The 27,166-nt window shown below is 47.4% G+C and overlaps 3 protein-coding genes across 4 annotated transcripts in view; 2 read left to right on the forward strand and 1 right to left on the reverse strand.

Moving 5' to 3' along the window:
• The first annotated feature begins 2 nt into the window (after positions 1–2).
• On the forward strand, positions 3–3,177 carry LOC123375283 (cytochrome b-c1 complex subunit 6, mitochondrial). Of its 2 annotated transcripts, none has more exons than XM_045026021.1 (4): positions 3–130; positions 1,068–1,100; positions 2,066–2,227; positions 2,899–3,177. In XM_045026021.1, the coding sequence occupies exons 1-4, from the start codon at positions 80–82 to the stop codon at positions 2,929–2,931; spliced, it is 279 nt and encodes a 92-aa protein (XP_044881956.1). In that variant the 5' UTR covers positions 3–79; the 3' UTR covers positions 2,932–3,177. The 2 variants fall into 2 exon arrangements, with proteins under 2 accessions (XP_044881956.1, XP_044881957.1); XM_045026022.1 differs by having other exon boundaries at positions 9–130; positions 1,074–1,100.
• A 4,611-nt stretch (positions 3,178–7,788) lies between these two features.
• NSUN4 (NOP2/Sun RNA methyltransferase 4) lies at positions 7,789–13,169 on the forward strand. Its single transcript, XM_045026020.1, has 6 exons — positions 7,789–7,940; positions 9,427–9,839; positions 10,698–10,852; positions 11,191–11,345; positions 11,822–11,946; positions 12,658–13,169. The coding sequence occupies exons 1-6, from the start codon at positions 7,845–7,847 to the stop codon at positions 12,932–12,934; spliced, it is 1,221 nt and encodes a 406-aa protein (XP_044881955.1). The 5' UTR covers positions 7,789–7,844; the 3' UTR covers positions 12,935–13,169.
• Positions 13,170–19,808: 6,639 nt separating this feature from the next.
• The window catches only part of LOC123375983 (vitamin D3 hydroxylase-associated protein-like), a 29,724-nt gene continuing 22,366 nt past the window's right edge, over positions 19,809–27,166 (reverse strand). The window contains exons 11-15 of the mRNA XM_045027517.1: positions 24,866–24,909; positions 22,669–22,708; positions 21,953–22,061; positions 20,598–20,743; positions 19,809–20,278 (exon numbers count right to left, since the gene is read on the reverse strand). Of these exons, the coding sequence (XP_044883452.1) occupies positions 20,147–20,278; positions 20,598–20,743; positions 21,953–22,061; positions 22,669–22,708; positions 24,866–24,909 (471 nt within the window). The 3' untranslated portion in view covers positions 19,809–20,146. The remainder of the gene's footprint in view (positions 20,279–20,597; positions 20,744–21,952; positions 22,062–22,668; positions 22,709–24,865; positions 24,910–27,166) is intronic.

Consider the following 27,166-nt stretch of genomic DNA (forward strand, 5'->3'; position numbering starts at 1 on the left):
GGGGGAAGAGGCGGGGTTTCCGGCGGGTGACCCTGGTGAGTCCTTCTGCGCCTGGGAGGGAGCCCGGAGCAGAGCGGCGATGGGGCTGCGGGACGAGGAGATGCTGGGGAGCCGCAGCAGGGAACCCGAGGTGAGCCAGAGCCAGAGCCAGCCTGCCCCGAGCACGGCCGGGGGCCGCCCCTACCCCTCCGCGGCCTGTCCCTGCCGGGCCCCGCTCATCCCTTGCCGGCCTTCGGGACCCGGCCCGCGGCACAGCTTCCCCCGCGCCAGGTGTGTCCCTTGCCGGGCCCCGTACCCTGCTCCTCCCCTCCCCCCCCGGGACCCGGCCCGCGGCACAGCTTCTACCCCCTCCCGGCCCGGGTGTGTCCCTTGCCGGGTCCCGTACCCTGCTCCTCCCCTCCCCCCCGGGACCCGGCCCGCGGCACAGCTTCTACCCCCTCCCGGCCCCCGCGCCAGGTGTGTCCCTTGCCGGGCCCCGTACCCTGCTCATCCCCTCCCCCCCGGGACCCGGCCCGCGGCACAGCTTCTACCCCCTCCTGCCCCCCGTAGCTGAATTTGCGTACCCTAATTCGACCCCCGCCCTTAGTGTAGACCTGCCCTTTCTATGAGTCTATAATATATAACTAAACTATTGTATAAGGTTTCAAAATGTTTAAGAAGCTTCATTTAAAATTAAACTAAAATTCAGAGCCCCCCAGGCTGGTGGCCAGGACCCAGGCAGCATGACTGCCACTGAAAATCAGCTCGCATCCTGCAGGTTGCCTACCCCTGGTCTAGACAGACAGATTTGCACAATCTCTTCCTGAAAGAACTGGCTTAAAGATTAAGCTGTTGAGGTGAAAACAGTGTATTTAAATCAGACATAAATCATTTAACCTCCCACTCATTCAGTTTCCAGAATTAATCAAGCCATATAAAATAGAGCTGAAAGAGAAATTCCTAAAACCTGTGTGTCACTTGTGGAAATAGCTTTTATACTCAATAGACTCTTAAGTGTGTGTAATGGCATAAAGGCTTTCTGTATGGCATAATATAACTGACTTTTATCTGGTATCCCTTTTTCCCAGGAAGAGGAAGAGGAGGAGGAGGCAGAGCTAGTGGTAAGAACTACTGAAACTTAGAAACTTTTTCCACCAAGAAAAAACTGTTCAAGAAGCATAAATCTTTTATAATGGATGTGAACTATGCTTGTTATCTTCGATTAACCAAACTTGTTCCAAACAAGAGGCTGATGAAATGAACACTTGTGGAGTCTCATTTACTGTGCTGCATACAGGGAATAGAATGAACTAATGTCTAAAGACCTGGTTTCCAGTGAACTTGTAGGTGTACACTTGCATGTGCAATTTTTGTACTGTGGTTACCATGTGCTCAGGCGTATCTGGTAATGTATGCCAGTGGTTATCAAACTTTTTTACTGGTGACCCCTTTCACATAGCAAGGCTCTGAGTGCGGATTCTCTCCCCCCGCTTATAAATTAAAAACACTTTTTAATATATTTAACACCATTATAAATGCTGGAGGCAAAGCGGGATTGAGGTGGAGGTTGACAGCTCGTGACCCCTCATGTAATAACCTTGCGATCCCTTGAGGGGTCCCGATCCCCAGTTTGAGAACCCCCTGGTGTATGCAAAATAAGTGCTTGTTTGTACATGTGCAAATGTGTGGGGTTTTTATCAGTGTTTCTACGGGCTTGCTGATTATCAGGTCCTAGATATAATGTGTAGTTTATATGGTGGTAATGCTTTCATTTTGAGAACCATGGAGGCTTCTAGCACCACAAGTGGTGGTGGTGGTGGTTTTTGCTCATCTTTTTTTAAAAGAGGTACAGAGCAGGGGGAATTTACCCAGCTGAGCACATGCCCCCCAGCTTAGGGCTTGGAAGTGCATGTGTAGCATTTTATGTAAATGTTAGCTGTTAGCATACAAGGAAATTTAGTTTGGAACTATTGTCTGAACTCTCAAAGCCTAATCTTTGCATATGATTTGCATCTGATCACGTAAGTAACTCTACAAACTGTGTTTAAGAACAAAAAGTCTGATATCTTTTTAACTTGACCCTCAGGATCCTTTAACCACAATAAGGGAGCACTGTGAGAAGACTGAGAAGTGCGTGAAGGCACGGGAGAAGCTGGAGCTGTGTGATGCGCGAGTGTCCGCAAGGTCCAACACACAGGAGGAATGTACGGAAGAGCTTTTTGACTTCCTGCATGCCAGGGACCACTGTGTAAGTCCAACGGAGGCTGATACCTAGTCATTTGTGTTGGTTTGCAATCTCTAATGGGACATGACTGAATCAATGTTGTTTTTTAATTTTGAAGAACTCTGAAACTTGATCCTGTGAGGTGATTTTTTTTCTTTTAAACATTTTTGTTCCTGCTTTTGAGTTGAAATTCTTATCCCATAGAGTCCAGTAAATATAATGGTTATAATGAGAGAGAACACTCGGGGGAGTGATTTGGGTTTGGTTTTTTTTAGAGGGCCCTGTGCTGATCAGTATGCACTGTAGTAGTACTGCTACTAAATACAGCTCATCTCTGAAGCACAGGGATTCATTTGAAATATTGACGTTTGTAAAACAATTCAATTGTTTGTTTGTCAGCCTCTAGTAATTGGTTTGAGATACACTTCTGTAGCCTTTGTAAGTTTGTTTGAAGAAAGACAAAAGTGGGACCATATAGACAATTAGAAAATTATCGGTAGTCAACGGAGACAAACTTCTCTGTGATCAATTCTCTAATTATATTGCTGCTGTTTTAATGAATCTGAGATACAGAAGATAGACATAAAGATAGGGAAGAGAGGAGAGAGAGAATATGTCGTCTGTTCAGTTCTCAAGACCTTTGTGTTGAAAGAACCTGTCAGTTACTGAAAGCTTTCTTCATCTTGCCTTTTTAGGTGGCTCACAAACTCTTTAAGAATCTGAAATAAATGTTGGAGCAAGTCCCACCATCTGTCTCCATCCTTCAGCTGGAACACGGTGCAGTTTCTTTTTGGATTCCAAGTGCTGCTTGCTGCCCGTTATTGTGAATGTACAGTATAAGTATATGAGCAGCTTCCTGGTTGTACTGCGGTGATCCAGGTGCCACCGTGTCATTGCATCTATCTTCCGTGAAAAATGTGCAGCTGTAACAAAACCGTCTTCTGTGGTTTTCCATATTAAACATATTCAAAGTTCCTGTGGAAATGGCTTCATTCTATGACTACTTAATGAAGACGGTTAATATTAATAACTAGATAGTAGAAAGGGGAGGTCTCCTCCCTTTTGTAGGAATTCCCTTGTGCGCAACCATTACGAGCAGCATGAGGATCAAGGACAAGCACAGATACAACTTTGTGCTCGTTGGAAATGTGAAGAGATGATTTCTGGGTCCCTTTCTTCTGGTATATGGAGCTTAGCTAGGACTACTCTTAAATCTGTCAGTATCTTAATCAGCAGGAAGGTACAAAGGTGTTTATGCCCCTTCTACAAGGGATGGATATGCTACTTCCAGACTATGCTTAAGAAAAGGAGTAGAATCATGTTTGTACAATACAAAAGGTCCTCTGACTTTGACACCCTCCCTGGTGTCTCCACTACAGCTAGTATTACAGCGTATGCAGACTCGAACCACGTTAGCAATCATGTCAGATAGGCATATCCAATACATTGATACAGCAGCTTTTTCACCAGAATCATGACTCGAAGGGGCTTCGAGAGGTCATCTAGTCCAGTCGCCTGCACTCATGGCCGGACTAAGTGTTATCTAGACCATCCAGGTGTTTGTCTAACCTGCTCTTAAAAATCTCCAGTCATGGAGACTCCACAACCTCCTGAGGCAATTTATTCCAGTGCTTAACCACTCTGACAGTTAGGATGTTTTTCCTAATGTCCAACCTAAACTGCCCTTGCTGCAATTTAAGCCCATTGCTTCTTGTCCTATCCTCAGCAGTTAAGAACAACAATTTTTCTCCCTCTTTCTTGTAACAACCTTTTATGTACTTGAAAACTGTTACCGTGTCCCCTGTCAGATTTCTCTTTTCCAGACTAAACAAACCCAATTTTTTCAATCTTCCCTCATAGGTCATGTTTTCTAGACCTTTAATCATTTTTGTTGCTCTTCTCTGGACTTTCTCCAATTTGTCCACATCCTTCCTGAAATGTGGTGCCCAGAACTGGACACAATACTCCAGTTGAGGCCTAATCAGCGCGGAGTAGAGTGGAAGAATTACTACTTGTGTCTTGCTTACAACACTCCTGCTAATACATCCCAGAATGATGTTTGCTTTTTTTGCACCAGTGTTACACCGTTGACTCATATTTAGCTTGTGATCCACTATGACCCCCAGATCCCTTTCCACAGTACTCCTTCCTTGGCAGTCATTTCCCATTCTGTATGTGTGCAACTGATTGCTCCTTCCTAAGTGGAGTACTTTGCACTTTGTCCTTATTGAATTTTATCCTATTTACTTCAGACCAATTCTCCAGTTTGTCCAGATCATTTTGAATTTTAATCCTAGCTTCCAAAGCACTTGCAGCCCCTCCCAGGTTGGTATCATCTGCAAACTTTAAGTGTCCTCTCCATGCCATTATCTAAATTGCTGATGAAGATATTGAATTGAACGGGACCTAGAACTGTTCCATGCAGGACCTCATTATGCCCTTCCAGCATGACTGAACCATTGATAACTACCCTCTGGGAACAGTTTTCCAACCAGCTATGCACCCACCTTATAGTAGCTCCATCTAGGTTGCATTTCTCTAGTTTGTTTTATGAGAACGTCATGCAAGAGAGTATCAAAAGCTTTACTAAAGTCAAGATATACCACATCTGCTGCTTCCTCCCCATCCACAAGGCTTGTTACCCTGTCAAAGAAAGCTATCAGGTTGATTTGACACGATTTGTTCTTGACGAAAATCCATGGTGACTGTAACTTATCATCATGGCCTTATTGGCTTCTACAAAGCTGTCTTGATGCACACCCATCAAGTGCATTGTGAAGAAAATCTTGGCATCTAGCCTTTACTGACTCAGCTGCTAATGCCAGGGCTGTGGGTGTTTCTTATATGCTGCAATATACTTTACAATCTTGTCATACAGTGTGACCAGCCAAGTGGTATAGTCACAGATATGGTTAGGGAAGTCCTCCCCCTCGAAGAACCAAAATGGAGTTACAGTTCAACAATTGTGCTAGAGCCCTGCTTGGGAACAGAGTTAAAACACTGTACACCCATCATGATTAAATGTTCCTGGTGACTTTGGGTGCCTCACTTCACACACCTTAATGGGGACTGAGCTTGAGGGTTGGTACTCAGCACTCTTGGAAAATCAGGCTGCTTTAAGGTTTCAAGTGAGACACCCAAAACCACTAGTCATTTCTCCAAGTGTGGGCCTATGTTTTGCGGTGTCAGCTACAGGGCTGACTCAAAATGTAGTTCTTTGTAGTACAAATGGGGCTTGGGCTCAATTAATATTTAAGGGAGCATCTTTAGCATCTAATAATTCTTCATAATGATGCTGCCACAAGTGCATTGTGACACTACACAAACAACTCGAATATTTTTCCCTCATGCCTGGAGCTTCAAAGCACAAAATGTAAAACAACCGTTCTTGGATTTAAAAGCAGTAGTCTTTCTTACTACCATAGTGTTCTGTAATTCTATCAGTAACAGATTAAATGGAGCATCCTCACAGCTCTGGCATGGGTATGAGAGCTTCACGTTAAAGAAAATATTTTGTGGGCCCCAGAAACTGAAAATTACTCTGACATTTTAAAATACTACAGGAGAATAATTTCTAGCTCATAAAGTGCTTTGACGTATTAAACATACTGTGCACAAAAACTCTTTGCTGAAGGACTGCTCTGATCATCGTATGCTTAAAAATTGCTTTTGGAAAAATTGCAAGACTGGAAACTGGATGGCTGTTTTTTTCACTAGAAACCTGTCACACGAGGTATTCTAAGGAGCTGTCTCTGCACCAAGATTTACAGGTATCGTGAATGTTATGCTTGTGAAAGGTGTGCTGGCTTGTCACTTATGGAGACCAAATTCATTGGTGAATGCACACAGCAGGCATAGCACTAGCAGTGAAAGTGTAATTTGGCCATAGATGGTTCCCTATCAATCTGCCTCAATGCTGAACTGGAAGATCCTCCTTTTGGGTTTATTATGCCTGGGGTCTGTTGGGAAGCATACCGTAAATTGCTTTGAGATGCTGTGATATTTCTCAGGGGGCCCAAGACTGAGAGTCACCTTCTTTCCATCCCCTCCAGTGAGAGGGAGGCTTGCTTGTGCTTAAGTGGCTGTCAGTCACCCAAGCATTCTCCTCAGGCCAATGCTACACCTTTGCTTTGCAGATTAACCACAGGTGCACCATAATCCCCTGTGAAGATCTGCCTTTCGCATTCAGCCCTTACCCACTGAACACTCCCAGTAACACCAGCTGTGCTGTGCCCAAAGGAACAATGTACACACCAAGTTGAATAATTCAGCTCAGGATCAGCTCCTCTTACAATACCACAGTAGGGAGTTATGCTTATGGTGAAACCAATCATAAGCTTATTAAAAATCAAGATTTTAAGAGCTAGTGAGACAGGATAATGGAAACAGAAGGGTTACATATAAAACAAAATCAATAGGTGCTTTCTAGAGACTAAACTTTAACAAGCTGACCCCCTATCTAAAGCAGTCTTATCTCAACCAAAGCCTTGTGAATGTAATCACACTGCCCAATTACTTCCCAAGTGCAGGATAAAGGGATGTTCTTTGCCTCCTACGTACACCCCCTCCCCAAAATTAATGGTCTTTGCACAGGGCCAAGCTAACCCCCATGGCTTGTTTTATCTTGTTCTCTCCTTTGCTGTTGACTCTATAGGTAAATAGGGTGTCTGTTGTGTTGGCTTACAATGCTTAATTTACACCTGGCAGAAAATACACATCTTGCCTCCTGTCTGGAAGAAACCTCTCTTTGGTTGGTACCAGATTTCAATATGTATTTTCCATAATATATATATATATATATATGTATATAAACTCCTTAAATATCATCTGTACATTTAGCATGAAACAATGATGAGGATCAGTGTGACATAAGCTTGTATGGGAGACCTCATGCGACCCTCTTTGGTGAACTGGAATGCGCATGCCAGAATCAGAACATTCTTGGCACTGAGGCGTTCTTGGGGGTCATAGATGTTCAGGTGGAAGGTGTGCACAGGGCTATATACAGCCACAAAGGCCTGGGTGAAGTAGTAGAAAGTGGATCAGACCAGTGCTCCATGTATCCCCATTTTTCAAGTGGGGAAGCAGGCTCAGAGAGGCTAAGGGATGTACCCAAGGGTATATAGTGAGTGGGGGAAGAGTTAGACCTGAGGGAACAGGAGGGTCTCCTACACAGCTGGAGGGGGACTCCTAAGCTGCAGAGGGCTTTGAGGAGATGGGGAGTCCCCTAGCATAGAGCCAGGGAGGAACCCTTAAACTGGGGGGCTCTGGAGGGGATGGTGGTTCCCCTAGCACAGGGCTGAGGGTGGGACTCCCAAGCTATGGGGGGGGGGGCTCTGGAGGGGTTAGAGGCTCCCCTAGCACAGAGCTGGGGGGTCCCCAAGCTGTGGGGGGCTCTGGCGGGTTAGAGGCTCCCCTAGCACAGAGCTGGGGGGTCCCCACGCTGGGGGGGGGCTCTGGAGGGGTTAGAGGGTCCCCAGCACAGAGCTCGGGGGTCCCCAAGCTGGGGGAGGGACTGTAAGGGGGGGGTCACAGGCTGCCCCGCCCCCGGCCGGCGGGAATTGGCTCCCCGAGGGGGCCAGGCCGGAACCTGCAGCGGCGGCCCCGGTTCCCGGCCGGCCCCGGCCCAGCGGCGCGCACCATGGCGGCGCTCAGGGGCTCGGCGCGGCGGCTGCTGCCGGGGGGGCTGGCGGGCCTGGGGCTGCCCCCGCGGCGGTACCGGTACAAGGAGAAATGGGTGAGGAGGGTTGGGGGGAACCGGGAACCGCCTACAGAGCCTCGCGCTCCCCCTGCTGCCCCCCAATCGTTCCCCTCCCACCTCCCCAGGGACTCCCCCAAATCCTCCCCGCCCCATCGAAATAACCCCCCTCACCCCGCTAATCCTCCCCCCGAAATCCTCCCTCTACACCCCACTGACCCCCCCAAAAGGTGCCCCCCCCCACCATCCCTCCACGCAATTCTCCCCCCACACTCTGGGACTTGGCCTGCCCAGTACCAGAGCCCAGCTACTGACCCAGCCCCACGGCTGCCTCCTGGCCCCCAGCCCCACTAACCCTCCCATCCACCTCCTGCATTCCCTACTAACACCCCGAAATCCTCCCCTGCCCCTGAAATGTTTCCCTTCACCCTAACCCCCACCCCCACCAATCCCCTGAAATTCTCTCCCTCCCCCACATCCTACTGATACTCCAAAAGATGCTCCAGCCCCTCGCTAATGCCTCATCGAAATTCTCCCTACACACCCTTCGGCTCGGACCACCCAGTACCAGAGCCCAGCTCCTGACCCAGCTCCTGGCCCCCATGCCCTACTAACTTCCTGAAATCCGTCCCCTGCGCTCCCTACTAACCCCCAGAAATGTTTCCCTTCCCTCCCATCCCCACTAACCCACTCTGCATCTAAAAATCATTCCACTCCCCCTCTATCCTCCACCCCTCTGCTAATTCCTCCAGCCCAAAATTCTCTTCTTTCCCCTCCCATCCCTTCCCTCTCACCCTAGGGTGGGATAGCTCAGTGGTTTGAGCATTGGTCTGCTAAACCCAGGGGGCCCTTTAGGGATCGGGGGCAAAAATCTGTCTGGGGATTGGTCCTGCTTTGAGCAGCGGGTTAGACTAGATGATCTCCTGAGGCCCCTTCCAACCCTGATATTCAGTTAACCCCCCCCAAAACCTGAATCTTCCCAGCTAATGGCTGATTCCCCCTCATTCTCCTTCCCATCCATACATCCCCAGCCCCCAAAGCCCCTTGTCTAATATCTCCTTTCTCCAGCCCCAAGGGTTCCGTCCCTTCCCTACCAGTAACACCTCACCACTACCAGTCGCAAGGCCTCCTTTCCACATGTTGCTTCTGTGGCTTAACTACTGGTTCCACACAGCTTTAATGGAGCTGTAAAAACATGCAGAAGTGAGGCCATCTTCCCTTTCCACTCTGCACACCCAATCTTGCTATTTTCAGATTGAATGCAAATTACCCAGCTTTTCTGTGCCTTAGTTTCCCCATCTGTGCAGTGGGCAGAACAGCTGCCTCCTAGCAGGGCTGTTTTTTGGCTGGATTGTTTGGGACTCAGATAAAGTTCCTCCTGGTACAGGTGCTTGCAGAAGTGCCAAGTGTAACTGTGGTAAAGCAGAGCCTCACTCTTGATCATTACAATCACAGAAGTGGGGAAACGTCACAGTGTAAAAGTGTTTGGTTCTTTCACGTGCCTAACCTTTTAATTCCTCTGAAGGCTGGCACTGCTCCCAAGATCTCGGCCACCCGGCTGGCTCTGCAGAACTTCGACATGAACTACAGCGTGCAGTTTGGCAGCCTGTGGCCCTCGATCCGCGTCAGCCTCCTCTCGGAACAGAAATACGGGGCCCTCGTCAACAAATTCTCTGATGCTGACAGGGTCAGTCGAGAGCTGGAACTTCTAAACACTGTGGATTTTGTTTATGAATCTCAGAAAGCAGCTCGGCATGTGCAGTGGGATTCACCTGTAGAAGGAATGAGGGGTGAGGAAACAGCGCCCCAAGAAACCCACAGAGAACAGATGACTGTGGAACAAACACAGATGCCATCATCGCTTTCTACGTCCATCAGCCCCAACATCAAGTGTTACACGTTCTCCAAAGGAGATGTCAGTCGGTTTCCTCCGGCAAGGTATGGCGCTCGGAAGCATTGTGGCCTGGAACTCAGGAGATCTGGGTTCGGTTCCTGTATCTGTCACTGGCTTGCTGGGTCAGCTTGGGGAAATTGCTTTAATCACTCTGCGCCTCAGTTTCCCCATCTATAAAATAGAGATTTTATACTGCGTTCTTTGTAAATCACTTTGAGATCTACTGATGAAAAATGCTGTATAAGAGCTAGGTATTAACTGTTCTGTAACACTGATTGGAAAGTTTGAGCCGGTTGTGCTGTGTGTATACTTGTTACAATTCTTTTCCCCTAACCCCTCCTCGAAAGCGGATGTTCAGTCTCTGGGTTTGAGGCTACCTTGTAGGAATCGTCTTCCAAACTAGGACTTGTAGAGTAACAGAAATAAAAGCCATTCGCCCCCTGCCCTCCGAAATTCATCACATACAGCATTGTATTTAGCTGCATTGAACTTAATTTCTACATGTTTCTTCTGTGGCTCAGCTGCTGGTTCTACACAGCTTTAATGGAGCTTGTGAAAATGTGCTGGAGTGAGGTTAAGAAGCGTATTAGGGTTTTGTAAAATACGTACAACTTAGGGATATTTAAAGCAGACAAAGCACTAAGCAATGTACTTTGAGGAATCGTTCTTTGGTGGCCTGGAGATGAACTAGGTCATCATCGAATCGGTGTCTTCCATCTGGAACATTGTATTTTTCTGGGATTGTATGTTCTGGTCCTTCATCAAACATACCTGATGGGTAACTATCTCTGGGAACGTGGCATTCATGTGTTTTTAACCTGAGCTTTTCAAGCTCTGTATCTTGACTTTTCTTCAGATTCTCATAACACACTTGGTTTTCAATTATCTCTTGGGATTTCTAGACCAGACGCTTTAGGAACCCTTGGCTACTATCTGCTGGATGTCGCATCGCTCTTGCCTGTCTTGGCTCTCAATGTGCAGCCTGGTGACCTAGTCCTTGACCTCTGTGCAGCACCTGGTGGCAAGACGCTGGCTCTTCTGCAGACAGGATGTTGCCGTAAGTAAAGTTGGCAATCCCACCCTTCACCTGTCCACAAAGGTGCTTCAGGGTATAGATGGGGTTAGATGGTTAGCAGGTGATCTTTGCTCACTATGACAGGGTTGAAATGATAAATTCCTTATAGTCCCCAATTTGACTTTCTGCTCCCTCTCCCCAAGCTATATTGGCATGGAGTGTTCTGCAAAAGCCCATCTGTTAATGTCAGGTGGGTTTTCCCATCTGACCACTCTCCTGTGATTATAGGGGCTGGGCAATTGGGACGTCAGTTTGTCTCTGTGTGTTGGTTTTCTTCACATTCTTTCTCAGTGTGTGTTCTGTTGTCTCTCTCATGACAGGGCACCTGGCTGCCAACGATATCTCTGCTTCCCGCAGTAACAGGCTGCGCAGAGTTCTCTGTAGCTACGTTCCCAAAGACATCGGCGCTGATGTGCGCATCACATCCTGGGATGGAAGGAATTGGGGGGAACTGGAGGGGAACACTTACAATAGGGTAAGTGACTGAAAATATGGAAAAGGCAGATCTGTCTAACCGAGTTTCCTGGCACTGGTAGAGGAAAATGCTGGATGCTTCTGAGGAAGGCAATAATTTATTTATCCAACTATGCAATGGTGGAAAAGGGGGAATTCTCCCCTTAACTGTTGATCTGCAAGAGAGAACCTGCTGTTTAATTTCCCTTCTCTTAGCTGACATAGCTACAAATGCAATAGCATGAAATTATCAGCCCTTTTAAAATCTAGCTCTCAATCTGCCTATTCCCTGGACTCATGAGCAACCTACCAATGACAATCCAGTGTGTGTACCTGGACTCTGATATCATGGTGATGGGCACTATCTAAACAGCTGACTAGATCAGAATGTGTGCAGGGATAGTGGAGGAACTGGGCAAAGGAAAAGGATTTTGAACAAATTTCTAAGCTTTAATCAGGTGGAGAACTGAGCTGAGATCCCAGTCCTCTATCACGCAGGTGCTTGTGGATGTGCCGTGCACGACTGATAGACATTCCGTCATGGAAGAGGACAACAACATTTTCAGTCGAATGAGATTGAAGGAGCGTCAGATGTTGCCGATGCTGCAGATGCAGCTGCTTCTGTGAGTGAGCTTGACCCTACCTGAGGCAGGCGATCTGTCTGTCCACCCAGGTTCTCATACTGGCTGCTGGGCTGAGTATAGAAAACCATCCCTCAGGATGGGAGAGATTGGAGATCTCTACCTTGTTTGGAGAATTCATATAGCTTCCTTTAACTGCAACATCTGAGTGCCTCACAGACATTAATAAACTTGTATCCTCACAATACCTCCGTGAGACAGGAAACTTTAGCATCACCATTTTACAGATGGGAAACTGAGGCACAGAGGTGGCACCCAGAGATTCTATAGCAAAAAAACAAATATTGAAGCCAATCTTTAAAATCCCAACCCAGTCCCTTAACCACAAGACCATTCCTCCTCTGCATCCTTTCTCAGCCTGTTCTGTGTCCCTGGAGCATGTGGCTGAATGAACTCTCAGTCTACTGCTTATGGTCTCCTTTCCAGCAGAAAGACCCATCCTGCCTCTGTTTACTATTTGCCTCACTGTGGGACAAATGCTTATTATCATTGCAGTGTTAAATTCTCCTGCAACTGCAGTGATAGTGTGGAGCCGTCTAGACTGCGGCATCCAGAAGCCCTGTCCGTTTCTCACTAGCCAGGAGGTTGGCTTCCCCTTTTCAGCAGACAGTTTGTGCTAATGATACACACAGTCACAGCAGGGCCTTACTCCTTTACATCCCATAATCATCCTTTTGTTCCCCTCCAATCTAGCGCTGGACTCCTCGCTGCCAGACCGGACGGGGAAGTGGTGTACTCCACGTGCTCCCTGTCTCAGCTGCAGAACGAGTACGTCGTTGAGAGAGCTGTTGAGGTAGCAGAAACCGAATACAACATCAGTGTCCATGTTGAAGACTTAAGCTACTTCAGGAGACTCTTCCAGGACACATTTTCTTTCTTTGCAGACTGCAGGCTGGGGGAGCTTGTCCTTCCCCACCTCACGGCAAACTTTGGACCCATGTACTTCTGCAAATTACGCCGGGAACAGTAGGGGTGTCGGCTTTTTGACCCCCATCTCCCTGGTGGAGGTGAGATTGGGCAGTTCGTCTTCATCCAGCTGCATCTCTGTTGTGACATTCTGAATGGAGGTGATCTCACTCTTTTCCAGGCTGTAATGAAATACCCAGAGGTTCCAGAGAGAGAACTGCTTTGTGATTCTTTCAAAACACCTGGAGGGATGCCTGCTTCTGTGCCACAAACACTGAGAATAAATGATGCAGACATGATAAGAGTGTAGTGTGTCTTCTCTGTTTCTGGAAACAGGACTTCCCAGGATCTAGCTAAAATTTGTTTGCAACTTGATTGTTTTTCTTCTCCAACCTCCTCTGCTTATTTGTAAAATAACCACAGAGGGAATTAGTGCTCAGAGCGGAGGTTGAGCACTCTGGAGTTTGCTTCTGGTTTTGCAGCCGCTTGGCCTTAAGCAAGTCACTTCGTGTGTCGCATTTCCTCATCTGTAACATGGCAGTGATATCTTCCTCCCCTCTGCTGGCGTTTGGAAATGCAGCCCCAGGCCCACAGACGAACGGCTCTAGAGACACGCATGCTATTACATACGCCCCTGCAGTCAGATACGGATAGGACAATCTACGTGATGTATTAGCTCTTGTGTAGCACTTTCCCAGCAGGAGATTCCCCAAGTGTTTTTTAAAGGCAGGTAAGTACCACTGTCCCCTTTTCTAGATAGGGAGAATGAGGTCTGATGGGTGGAAGAGCTGCCAAGGACACCCAATGAGTTAATAGTAGAGCGGCGGGTAGAACTCGGTCCCAGGTCCTATCGTGGTGGTTTCAGTTGATTTGCAGTGAGCAGATGTCTGTATTACATCACCTCCTACAGTCCCCTCCTTTGTTAGCAGACCAGAGTAGCCAAGAGCCACACCCACACGAAATAACTTCCGACCTGTACTTCCCCATGGAAACAGTTGTTGTGGGTGTTCAAAAGGCCTAACGGAGATGGGGTTCTGCTGCTATTGAAATGCTACTGGAGTTAGGGGTGCAGCTCCTTTGAAAATCCCCACTGCAGGTATTGTCAGCAGTCAGGAATGAGAGAAGATGTACCATGAATGAGAGGGCAGGGAGTCCTTGAGAGAACTTCTGCACCATAAGAACCTCCCATATAGAAACAAGAGACTTAAGCCCTAACTCGGTTGTTGATCAATTGCATAGTCAATTGCTTGACTACACTGTGGTTAGTTGGTCTCAAGTATATTTCATAAGGAACAAATGTCAGTCAGGTTTATTCAGGTGGTACAGGAAAACAGTTCTATACGTTACCAGTCTGCGAAGAGGAATCTCATGCGGTGAGATTCACCTTACGTAGCTGGTGTGCTCCCCGAAGTTGTATCCCTTAAGCCACCTTTTATACCCTACTTGTTTACCAGCAAAAGGTACTGTATATGTCACCTGAAACTGGATTCAACTGATCAGCTTCTTACGTTGTTTGTTTCTGGTATCACAGTGTACCCCTTTATCTTTTACTCTAAATCCATGCATTCCAGGTCATGAGGCACCCTTATCTTTGTTCTGAACACATGCATTTCATGTACAAAGAGGTATGAAGACACCTAGGTCTGTATGGGTAACTCCTTTCCTGTTGCCATGAGGAAATAATCATATGCTCTGAGACTGACGGTTTTCCTATCTACTCAAGCCAAGGCTTACTTCGTCTAATGCAAGGTGTTATGGGCTACGTAGCAATGGTGTACAGGATTATAACAAAGGTACAGGCCAATTTTGGCCTATATAACTGCTGTAGTAATGCTTAATAATCTGTATACAATACTTAACTGCTTGGAATATGTCTGACAGGTAGTATTGTCAGCATAACATGGATATAGGTTAGCCTGTGTATATTAGCATCAGCTACAATTAGCAATTACATTTTTACCAGGTGACAAAGTGTCTGACTATAGAACATGGTATCTGTGATTTGAGGGAACCTGGAACACGTGGGAATGCTGGAACTTTGAACCTTTGCATAAGTTTCTTGAGCTGCAGGCCTTCATGGAGAAGTTCTGCAAAGCTTAGTAGGGATGAAAATATCAGGGTTTTAAAGAAATGTCATAGGGTTCTGGAATGGAACAGAGAATCTTACCAAAGGGATATACAGCTGTACTGAATTCTCTAGGGCTTTGCCACATGGTGAGGGAATTGTTACGGGGGATGAATGCAAACAGAGCATGGGCAGAGCCTGGGTCATGACCCAACACCATCTGACCATGCATCATGCTTGGGGTGGAGGCTAAAAAGGGGCCCATGCATCTTATGGAGGGTGGAGCCAGTTCCCCATGGGGATAGTGACTTCATCCCAGTGGTGGGAGCTGACTATGTACACCCTGGGGGTTTAGACTGAGGATGGGGCTGGGCCCTATGTTTGTCTAGTCTATTTCAATAAGTCCTCTAAATTGAAAGGGAACCAGCCAGTCAGTTAGAAGCTACATTTAAATAATTAAGTTACACAGGTTGGACCTGAAGAGTCAGTCTTTATAGTGTATTGTGCAGAAGAATGATGGAAACACTAAAAAGCTTGTCGGGCAGAAACAATTCCATGGGAATATGGCAACGTGGGTTGGAGGTCATTCCTATGCCCACTTACGCCTTTAAAACAATGGGACTCACGTGGGGCAGAGGCCTTGCATTGGCCTTCAACGAGATGAGTTTCACCCATAACTTCATGGAACAAGTCTCTTGCGTTCATATCTGACCAATAGCAGGTTGGCATTAAGGACTCTAGTTCTAGCTGAACCTCTCTAGCAAATACTAGCTGTCTTTGGACATAGACAATTAATACAGTTATGAGGGCCAGGAAGCCACTAGATGGTGCTGTTAGGCAAGTTCTATTTCACTGCTGGAAGAAATCGCTGTGCTGCTTTTAGTTTGGTGTAGAGGATTCCTTGGGGAGAGCAGTAGTGAGCAGCAAGGGAGTTTGCTCTGTTTTAATCTTGCTAATTAGAGTCAATCCTTAGGGCGGAGCTGCTATCCCGGTAACCAGCCTAGGGCTTGCTAGAAAACTGCCCTAAACCAAGTGTTATTGGCCCCCAAAACATGGAAAAACCAGCCCAAAAAATCAGGGGGCGGGGTTTGCATCCAGGTGTCATGACACTGGGTGGGAATTTGCATCCAAACGTCACGAGGCTGGGCGGGGTTTGCATCATGATTCCATGCCGCAAAAAATGCCGCACGGCTCTGGTCAAGAGGGGGAAAAAAGTGTACTTCAGTGACAAGTGGAAAAACCACAGGCTGCAACTGCCTGAAAACATCCACCCAACGCCACATGGACAAGTTGCCTTGGCTACAATTTCACCTGCATGCAATTGCTGACCACCCCTGTTCCAGGACTGGTGTGTATGCAAAACATTTGCACTAAAAACGTACCCAGACTCCACGTCAATTATTTCCCCTCCAATGGCAAGCCAACCTGCAGAGCCAATGCTTAAGAGGAGCAGACCTCTCCTGGACCCACTCTGAGACAGCAGGCGTTGTGGGGTAGGCGAGGTGTATTTTGTATTTGTATGTTATATTTTATGAAATTCAGAGTGATTTTTGTGAATGGCAGTAAGATATGTTGACTTCATGTCATGTTCATAAGTTGACATTCTATATAAGGGAGAAAACATCCTTTTTATGGGTGATCTACAGAGTTATACAAAATTCATGTTTTTGAGAGTTTCTGGCTGTACGTTGTATTTTAGGGAAAAAAAGCTTTAAAAAGGCACAAACCCCATAGTGAATTTATTGCATTTATTCAGAAACAAACAAATAAGATTTTTTTGTTAAAGCTTCATTAGTATGTGCATTTGAAAGCACTTTCCAGCTGTTTTTGGCTGCTGGCTCACTACTTTTGTGTGAAGTCTAGGTACAGCAAGGAGACCAGGAATGAGTGTGGGGAGTGGGGGATTGGGACTTGGACAGCAAGCTCAGAGCAGGAGGACTGGCTGTGCAAGGAGACTGGGACTGGGATGAGAAGCCTGGGAGAAGGCACCAGGGATGGGGAAAATGCAGGCCAGGGATAGGCTGGAGGGAATGGGACAGCAGGGGTCAAGCTTGGGGAAAATGGGCAGAAGAGTCTATGCCCACCAAAGCACGCTCCCCTCCAGAGCCTGCAATGGAACCCAAGATGCCTGAGTCTCACCATTACTAAATCAGCAAATCTATGAAAACACACTGAGCAAGTGGGTGTCTCATCCCCCTTCCTCCAGTGCTGGTCCTCATAGCAGTAATAGGTTGTTATCCTCTATCAGTTACTGCATAACTGTGTGATGGCTCCAACCCTGCTGATGAACCATGTGGGTGTCAGTATGAAGCTACCTGATGAAATTTGGTTTTTTTTAGTTTTGCTCTTTAAAATTTTTTAAAAGAAATTACAGACAAAACAACATTAAAAGCCCATTATTGAGGTTGCAGAGTCAAGCACTCAAGAGTTAGGAAATCCCAGAATTAAAATAATCTGTGCAACTTTAATTCAGCCCCATTATGCGTATCAGCATCATGCATGTAAACAACTGGTGGCTTGCTCCCCCCAGAAGGTAGGGATTGCATTAACAAAAGAAACAGTGAGTTTGGAACAGCTATTTGTTTTTCACTTCCTTAAAACTGGGCACATTTAGTCTGGTATAAAACTCATTAAAGGAATATTCAACAGCTATTTATAGATTCCAAGGCCAGAAGGGACCATTGGAATCATCTAGTTTGACCTCCTGGATAACACAGACCAGAGAACTTCCCAAAATAATCTTGTTAGAATATAGATATTCAGGCCTGCCTATAAAGGCCTATACTTTAAGAACTTGGGTGTATTTTTATCACTTAGCTAGTTATAGGGGTATAAAAACAAAGAATCAAAATCACAGGCCGTCTGAGTATGGGCCTTCTCTCACTAGGCTACTCTGAGGCCTTGTTCTTAGGTTAAGGCCTTTGGCTAAGCAGCAGGGGCAGCCATAAGCTGGGAAGTCACATTAGGGTGACCAGATGCCCCGATTTTATAGGGACAGGTCCCAGTTTTGGGGGTTTTTTCTTATATAGGCTCCTATTACTCCCCACCCCCTGTCCTGATTTTTCACACTTGCTCTCTGGTCACCCTAGGTGACATCCTCACATTCCAAACCAGTCACACTGAAATAAGGTGCTATTGGGCTGTTAGGAAGATGATCCTGTCCTGATAATGCCCATCACCACCAGATAAAGAGATAGATCTTAAGATGGTTAAAGAAAACTTAGTTTGACAGCAGCCTGTGTGGCAAGAAATCACTTATCAGTGGTTGTGGCTGTGAAACCCTCATTTCTATATTGTTTTAGCTTTATGGCCCCCACTTTTCTATTGTTAATCTACCTGGTTCTCTAACTGTTTCTGTCTGCTGTATAATTAATTATGCTAGGTGTAAGTTAATTAGGGTGGCGGGATAAAATTGGTTAGAGAATTATGTTACAATATGCTAGGATTGGTTAAGTATAGCTGAGACTATTACTATATAAACTGGGGTCAAACAGGAAATGGAAGGGAAATTGGAATCATGGGGAGGGGGGATGGGAATAGGGAACGGGGAACAGGGACCCAGGCAACGCTCTGCCACGTCAGCTGGGAAGGGGGATGCAGGGTAAACGCTCTGCATCAGAGCTGGGAACAGAACACTGGGGAACAGACTCTATCGGCGTATAGAGATACGCTCGACTGGTGCGAAGGGATTTGGAATACGCTTGCTTGGACATTAACCTCCATGAACATTGCCTTGTCTGCACTTTGGGCTTCTGGTCTTTTGATGCTTGCCGTCTGTGTGACAAGAACCAGGGAAGTGGGAGGGTTGAGGGAAAGCCCTCCAACATCCAATCTTGATTGAAAAATTGTCTGTGATGGAGAATCTGCAACGCCTGGTAAACTGTTCCAATGGTTAATGGCTCTCGCTGTTAAAAGTGTATGTCTTAGTTCCAGTCTGAATTGGTCTAGCTTCAACATCCAGCCATTGATCATGTTAGACCTGAAGAGCCCATTATTAACTATTTGTTTCCCATACAGATATTTAGACTGTAAACAAGCCACCCCTTAGCCTTCTTTGTCAAGAGGAAAAGATTGAGCTCCTTTTGTCTATCACTATTAACCCTTTAATCATTCTCGTGGCTCTTCTCTGAACCATCTACAATTTTTCATTTATTTTTAACTCTAGCCCCCACATACAAGAATTGTCTATGCCCCTGATCATGCTCAAGCCTCCAAAACAATATTCTGTCCTCACGTGTTTTCTGCCCCCTCCAAGTCTTATCATCAGTTTTCCAAGATGCCAGTTCTTGCCCACCGCTCCAGCATCAGTTCTCCTTCCAGAGACCCCACATCAATTCTACTCCACCCCCCAATCCCTGCCTCACTATTTTACATAGAGGGAAACCAAGTCATAGAGATGAAGTGACTTGCCCAAGTTCACCCAGCAAGACACTGGAAGAGCTGGGAACAAAGCCCAGATCTCGTGTTTCCTAGTTCAGTGATGACCAGTAAAAAGGAGACACCGTCCCATTTTTGGAGCAGAGCTGCACTTTAAAGAGAGGACCAGACCTCATGCGTTCTCTTGTCCCCGTTTTCTTTTTTGAGGACTCTGGCTCGGATACCAATCAGGGCATGCTCTGCTCCTTTCAAAGCATTTTCTCCTCTCTTTTGGCTTCACTGCAATCATGTAACCTCCTGCATCACCCTGAAAACTTCCTCTGGCTGAAGTCTGATCTTAAGTCTGCCTCAAGCCCTGAAACATTGTCCCGTCCCTTTTCTTAAAGGGACCATGCAGCTTCCCTTGTGTCAGATACGCCAGGTGTATTTTACTGAGCGACCTAAAGATGGTGGCGGTGCAAAGAACATCCAAGGTATAAATGATGTAGGACATCAATAATTGGAATCATTTGCATTTACACTGAGGGGAGGAGAGACTGGAGCTTTGCTTCCCCGACTCATGTTGGAGAAATGACCCAGAACAGTTTGTACATGTCTGAGCTGACAGGGGAATTCCTCTTTCGCACACCCCCCTGGTTTTGCTGGGTGCTATTCTGGGTTGGCTGGTTGCTGTTTTCTGGCTATACATTGATTCTCACGCTCTCATCCTGCACTTTAGACACCGAGTAAATACTTGAGAGAAACCTTGCATTGTTTTGCTGAAAGGACTTTTGCAATCCTTTTATTGACTGGGAAGGAATAGCTGGATTCCTTAGAGAGAGACACACTTAGGTGTCACACTTTTCTCCTCTTCCTCTCTCGGGCGAGCGTCTCCACTTCCTTCATGAACCGCAGACACAGCTCCTCCTGCCATGGCAGAGCCACGCACTGAACGGCGACAGGCAGCCCCACGGCTCCTTCCACAGCCTGCAGAGGAGACACAAGCCGCGGGATGTTACCTGGGATGTCAGGCTCTGGATCCAAATAGCCTTTGGAAGCCTGATCTGAACTTCCTAGCTGGACCCATCCTGGCAATGGGGTGAACCTAAATGCCAGATCCCAACTCCCCCCCCCCCCAAATGTGGGGGAAATCTGAAGCTGAACTCTGCAGTTTGGGCCTCTCTCATGTTCAATTAGTTCCTGTTCTAATAAGGAGAGCGGGGGGGTGGGGGGCAGATATTCTCATAGTGTAGCGGATGGAGTCCCCCGCTCCATCCATGACCCACTCTTCTCCATGTCTGCTGACCTGCCTCAGTGTCCTATCCCAGGGGTCACCGTAGTGCCCTGTGTAATGCTTCAGATCTTCCTCATCAGCCTCCGTAACAGTGGTGACCGGCACAACCCCCGCAGGGAAGTTTAAGACATTGTACAACATGGTAGAGGAAACAGCAGCTGGGAGGAGCAAAACACAGAATATCACCAGTGGGAATCCAGAGAGGCAGCCCCAGCCGTGGGGTTCTGGATCTCAACAGTGTACAAAAGACCTCGCGTGCATCCGCTTTGCAAACGCAAGACACGTGCACTCCACTTTGAGAATCACCATCTGGGCCATCCCTCAAACCACGCAAATTGGTAACAGGGACTGTCGTTGTTTACACAGCCGTCTGCCCCGCACTCATGCAAAATGATCTGCACCAGCAATGATCTGCACCTTTTTCTGTTTACACTGTGGGGAGAGATTGTGGTCGAAAGTCCTGAGCACAGACTGGGAAGGCAGAATCTCTGGCAGTCTAGATCCACCTCTGACCCTGACTTCCTCCAAAGCCCTTGGGCAAATCATTTAACATTTGTGTCCCTGTTTCTCCAGCTGTAAAGTGGAGCTTATTTATCCCTACCGACATTATAGGGTGTTGGGAACTTTGATAGTTAACACTTGTACAGAGCTGAGATAATCACAAGTATATTATCTATTGTTTTAAGTACATGAATTCTGGAATTTTAAACTTGCTGAGCCAGGGATGGAGAAACAAATCGTAGCTGGGTGAGCTAGCTAGCTAGTTTAAAGGAAAAAAAACAAAACATCTTCATTGTTAGCATTACGGGAGCGTCTAGTGGCCCTGAGCCTGAGCCAGTCCTGATATGCAAACACATAGGAAGAAAGAGATTACAGTCAAAATAGACAAGAGGTGGGAGGCAGGGGCGGCTCCAGGCCCCAGCACGCCAAGTGCGTGCTTGGGGCGGCAAGCCTCGGGGGGCACTCTGCCGGCGCTGCGAGGGCGGCAGGCAGGCTGCCTTCGGCCTGCGGGAGGTCCGCCGAAGCTGTGGCACCAGCGGACCGTCCGCAGGCAAGCCGTGGAAGGCAGCCTGCCTGCCCTGCTTGGGGCGGCAAAATTCCTAGAGCCGCCCCTGGTGGGAGGGGAAACTGAACCAAAAGGATTAGACTAGACCTAGGATTCAGACCCCCTGTTTTTGAGGCCATTGTCCTGCCCACTAGACCACACTGTCTCCTGAGGCAGGTAGTGATATCCCTGGCAGTAAAGATCACTATTAACGATTCTAGCAGGTTGATTCTCAGAGCTGCGCCATTTCTGTGCAAACAGAAGGGCCGTGATGGTGAGATTCATGGCTGCCACATCACGGAACCAGCCAGTGCCAGGTTACCGAATAACTTCCCAGGATAGCCGACTGTGAAGGCAGGACCTAGGACTGGACACAGCACGACATCCAGCTTGAGTTTCCTCCATGTGGCGATGAACTCCATGCGGTAAGCCTGGGGGAGAACGCAAGACGGAAGCCCTGTTACATCCAGGGTTCTAGACCCATCCCTAGCATGGCTGTGTGACCTAACAGCAGACAGAGCCACGTGTGTGCTGGGAAAGGAGCTAGACGGATACCCCCTATGAATGGCATTGCAAAAGGCAATGGCAGACATGATCTACTTGCACTATCAGAACAAGTGATGGGCTCTGCTGAGAGGCAGTTACAATCATGCTGTGTTGCCAACTCTTGTCATGTGAATCGCAACAACATCACAACTGGTATTTGAGCTCCTGGAGTCATGTGAATTCATGCAAATCTCCGCTCTCATTTCTCTAAGTACATTTCTAGCCCTCTCAGTTGCCGAGAAAAGCATGAAAATAGGACTCCGGAGCACCCCCAAAGACTCAGAAAGGAGAAGGAAAATAAAAAAGAACCCCAAGTTGATAACTTTTGTCATCTCATGATTTTTAGACCAGTCTCATGATTTTGGGGGGCATGACTCATGATTTTTGAACTTTGGAGGCAGGCACTGCTGAGTAATGAAGCTTCATGATTGCACTTCGTTTTCAGGGGTGGCGCTTTGCTTTCCTCTTTGCAGTGAGAAAAATCACATTTACCGTCACTTCAGCGTGCTGCTTCCACAGAAGTTTCTCGGACCTGAAATGTAATTGAACATGTTAAAACGACTGCAGTTAATAAGACTAAAATATTGCAGATCAGGTGATTGAATACTCCCATTTCCATTGATGAGATGCTACCGTTATAAGAGACAGTTGTTTTACCAATCATTTTAAAAAGAAGGAACAATGGATTCTGTTTCCAGTTTAGATAAATAGTTTTACTCTATCCTCCAAGCAGATGAACAGTGAAGTCCTCAAAGAGGGGAAGGGTGGTCCAATGGTTAAGGTACTAGGTTAGTCCTCAGGAGATCAGGGTTGAGTTTTCAGCTCTTCCACATGTTGGAGAGAGAGAGAGAGAGAGAGAGAGCCTGAGCACTGGGCCTGGTGTAAGATCTGAGGCCCGTTGTCAGCAAAGTTGGGCCATGTCATGAAGCAAAGTCTGGCCATGTATTATAGCAGACGCTAACAAGTTCACTGTCCGATACGTGACCTTGGCAAAGGTGTTGCTAAAACACAAGCACTCCAAAGAAGCAACAGATACTGGGGTATGTGTGTCAACACACTTCGTATGATTAGCCCAGGTACGCCCTGACCTAACACCAGATAAGAGGGTTTGACAGAAGTGATGTGTAGGGATGTTTTGCCCTGGAGCAAAATCCACGGGGAGGTAACAAGCAGATGTCACGAAATACGAAAGTTGTTTGTCTGTCTATAGATGACAGGATACTTTGCCTTAACCCTTTGTGGGGCCTAGGGGACAGCAGATCCTCCTACTGCTGATGGAGCCGCTCCTTGCCCCTGGGCAACCACATGTCAGTGAACCTGTAACCACAGAGTCAGAGCACTAGTACTGCGGCTTAAGGACAATAAACCTGGCTGAGTGCCTTTGTCACTGCACCGTGCCAGTGGTCTTTCTTTCTGGGTAGTAATATTGAAGTCTGCTGAACCACCTAACTGCGCAGGGCTGGGATAGCACATGGAGAGAGCACTACATGGATGCCAACACTACAGACGCCCAGTGTGGCTTGGGCAAGTCACTTCATCTCTCGGCTCCTCATCCGTGCAGGCAGGGCAATAAAAGTTCCCTACCAAACCACAGGATCTGTGAGGCTAAATTCATTAATGGATGGCCTATCTTCTGAGAGGCGCCTGAGGGAGCTTGGCTTGTTTAGCCTAGCAAAACATAGGCTGACAGGGGATCTGACCACTCTCGGGGTAAACACCAGGGAGGGGGAAGAGTTATTCAAGCCAAAGAGCAACGCTAGCACCAGAACAAATGGGGCTAAACTAGCCATGAAGGAATTCAGGCTAGAAATTAGGAAGTTTCCAACCATCAGAGGAGGGAAGTCCTGGAACTACCTCCCAGTAAGAGTTGTGGGTACAAACAACCTCATTCATCTGAAGGTGGAACTTGATAAGATTATGAATGGGATTATATGATGGGATGGCCAGTGACAGCAGGGGGACTGGACATAAGGACCCAGGTGGCGCCTTCCACTCTATGTTCTGGGTTCCTATATTTTGCGGTACTCCAATACTGGGATGATGGTGGCCTCTGTTGATGCTCTTCTCTAGCTCCGTCTTCATACAGAGTAGAGGGCTCAAGACACGATGGGTATTTTCTCAGTTCTTAATTAGTCAAAGTTCCTATTGACGGCACAGGGAAAATCTTGGGAACTTCAGGATTGGTCCCAAAACATTAGGTAAGTGGCCTCTAATGTGGTGAGAACAGACGGATGGGACTCAAGACTCGGCGTGAGACCTTGGGTAAGTCACCTGGTCTCCATTTCCCACACGTAACATGTGCGCTCTGTGGATTAACACAGTTGCAGCCCACTCCCTAAACACAGTTACAATCCATTCCATTTACATGGTTACAATCCATTCGCCTCTGCCTGTGGGACTCTGGCAAGCAGCAGATGTTACAATTCATGGCACTTTACCGGTAGCAGCGTGAAATGACGTGGAAAGGTTCAAGCTGATGGGACAGAACCACAGCTGATGTCAATCAGCAGAGCACTGTCAACATCAACACCGCTGCACTGATTTGCCGCAACCGAGGATCTGGGCCAATGTCAGAAGGAAAGTGAAAGCCAGAGGGTCAGGACACGCCTGCCTTTCCTTTGCCCCACAATCCATATTGTGCAAATGCACCGTGTCCATGCGGTTATTCGAATGTGACGCTGTCTCTTACCTCACTCCACACAGAGCAGTCAAATAACCCGCCAGGCGTGGAAACTGAAAAGAGGCAAATTGCATTTCAGTTGGGATCAGAACTGGGCACCCAGAGTCTTGTATAGCCTGCAGGAAACGATCACCCAGTGAAATTAACAGGCAGCAGGTTTAAAACAACCAAAAGGAAGTATTTCTTCACACAACGCACAGTCAACCTGTGGAACTCCTCGCCAGAGGATATTGTGAAAACTAAGACACTAACAGGATTCAAAAAAGAACTAGATAAATTCATGGAGGATGGGTCCATTAATGGCTATTAGCCAGCCTGGGCAGGGATGGTGTCCCTAGCCTCTGTTTGCCAGAAGGTGGGAATGAGCAACAGGGGATGGATCACTTGACAATTACCTGTTCTGTTCATTCCCTCTGGGGCACCTGGCATTGGCCACTGTCAGAAGACAGGATACTGGGCTGGATGGACCTTTGGTCTGACCCAGTATGGCTGTTCTTATGTTCTTATGTCACAATGGAAGGAGCTGGATTCCCACCATCCCTGAGGCTCTGACTTTTTAGTCAATAGCCCCCTAGTTATCTTTGGATGGCACTTCACAGAGATTGCAGAGCCTAATAATAAATCATTAATAATCTATATAGCACATGATCCAAGCCCAGTGAAGTCAATGGGCTTCTTTGACGGGCTTTAGCTCATGCCCATAGACACAAAGCTCTCTACAAACACAATACATAGCAGCACTGAGATGCAGCCACCTCTAGGGTGCGGAACAAACCAGTGCACACGACTACGCCACCCACTGATTCTGGGCCAAGGACACCAGTGCAAACCCCTGCCCCCCTTTTACAGCAACGCCCGTGTGTTCTTTACCATTATAACCTCCTGTGCTAGCGCTGCACAAAACATGACCTCATTCGCCCCCATAATGCCCCCTGGCAGGTCGGTCAGTGCTATCCCCATTTTACAGATGGGAAAAATGAACACAGAGAAATTAAATGGCTCAACCTGAGGAGATAAAATTACTTCAGGCCGAGAGTAATAAACCTATGGAGTAAATCACTGGGAAAGGAAATTCAAACCAAAGTTTGTAACTGAGCTCAGAGATTCATTGATTTTTAGGCCAGAAAGGACCTTTCGATCATCTAGTCTGACCTCCTACATAACACAGGATTGTATTCGCCCCACTACCCCTGTCGGAGTTCAATAACTTGTATTTGGCTAACACATCTCTTCCAGAAAGGCACCCCAGGCTAGATGTGAAGACATAAGGAGTTGGAGAATCCACCACTTCCCTTGGTAGTTTGGTTGACGGGTTAATCACCCTCACTGTTAAAAATTGGTGCCTTCTTTCTAATTTGCATTTGGCTAGCTGCAGCTTCCAGCCATTGGTTCTCGTTCTGCCTTTCTCCACTAGATTAAAGAGCTCTTTAGTACCTGGTCCCCCCCCCGGGTGAAGGTACTTATACACCCATAATTCAGTCACCTCTCAATCTGCTTTTTAATAACCTGAACACAGCCCCTTAAGTCTCTCACTGTAGGGCAGTGGTTCTCAACCAGGGGTCAGGGGCCCCCTGGGGGGCCTCAAAAGGGGCTTCAGGGGGTCTGCCAAGCCGGGCCATTGGTTTTTGTTTGTATAAATAAATTAATGGAGATCTCCTAGAACTGGAAGGGACCTTGAAAGGTCATCTAGTCCAGCCCCCTGCCTTCACTAGCAGGACCAAGTACTGATTTTGCCCCAGCTCCCTATGTGGCCCCCTCAAGGATTGAACTCACAACGCTGGGTTTAGCAGGCCAGTGCTCAAACCACTGAGCTATCCCTCCCTTAGACTCACTGGAGCCCAGGGTACAAAGCTGAAGCCCCACCACATGAGGCTGAAGCCTGGGGCCCTGAGTCCCACCACTGGGGGCTGAAGCCTGGGGCCCTGAGTCCCACCACTGGGGGCTGAAGCCAAAGCCCGAGCAACTTAGCTTTGTGGGGCCCCTGTGGCGTGGGGCCCCAGGCAATGCCCTGCTTGCTACCCCCTAATGCCAGCCCTGGCTTGTATAAGCATAAACCCAGTTGTTGTGGCAGAGGTGGGCCATGGAGTTTTTATAGCATGGGCGGGGAGGGCTCAGAAAGAAAACGGTTGAGGACCTCTGGCGTAGTGCATTTTCTCCAGCCCTGGGATCATTCTGTGGCTCTTTCCTGCATCCTCTCCAAATTTCCAGCAATAGCCGTCGGCAAACCTAACTGGGGCCTGGGAAAAAACTAGGGAAGTGAGCTGAAGAGAGTTTGAAAAGTAGCAGCACTTTCCTTCATCTTAACAGGCC

This window comes from Mauremys mutica, chromosome 8 (assembly GCF_020497125.1).
Source record: "Mauremys mutica isolate MM-2020 ecotype Southern chromosome 8, ASM2049712v1, whole genome shotgun sequence".
In the NCBI taxonomy this organism is placed as follows: domain Eukaryota; kingdom Metazoa; phylum Chordata; order Testudines; family Geoemydidae; genus Mauremys; species Mauremys mutica.

Coding starts and splice junctions, on each gene's coding strand:
- LOC123375283 (XM_045026021.1), top strand. CDS start 80: ATGGGGCTGCGGGACGAGGAGATGCTGGGGAGCCGCAGCAGGGAACCC. Junction 131..1,067: donor GCCGCAGCAGGGAACCCGAG/GTGAGCCAGAGC, acceptor CCTTTTTCCCAG/GAAGAGGAAGAGGAGGAGGA. Junction 2,228..2,898: donor TGCATGCCAGGGACCACTGT/GTAAGTCCAACG, acceptor TTGCCTTTTTAG/GTGGCTCACAAACTCTTTAA.
- NSUN4 (XM_045026020.1), top strand. CDS start 7,845: ATGGCGGCGCTCAGGGGCTCGGCGCGGCGGCTGCTGCCGGGGGGGCTG. Junction 10,853..11,190: donor TCTGCAGACAGGATGTTGCC/GTAAGTAAAGTT, acceptor CTCTCATGACAG/GGCACCTGGCTGCCAACGAT. Junction 11,346..11,821: donor AGGGGAACACTTACAATAGG/GTAAGTGACTGA, acceptor TCTATCACGCAG/GTGCTTGTGGATGTGCCGTG.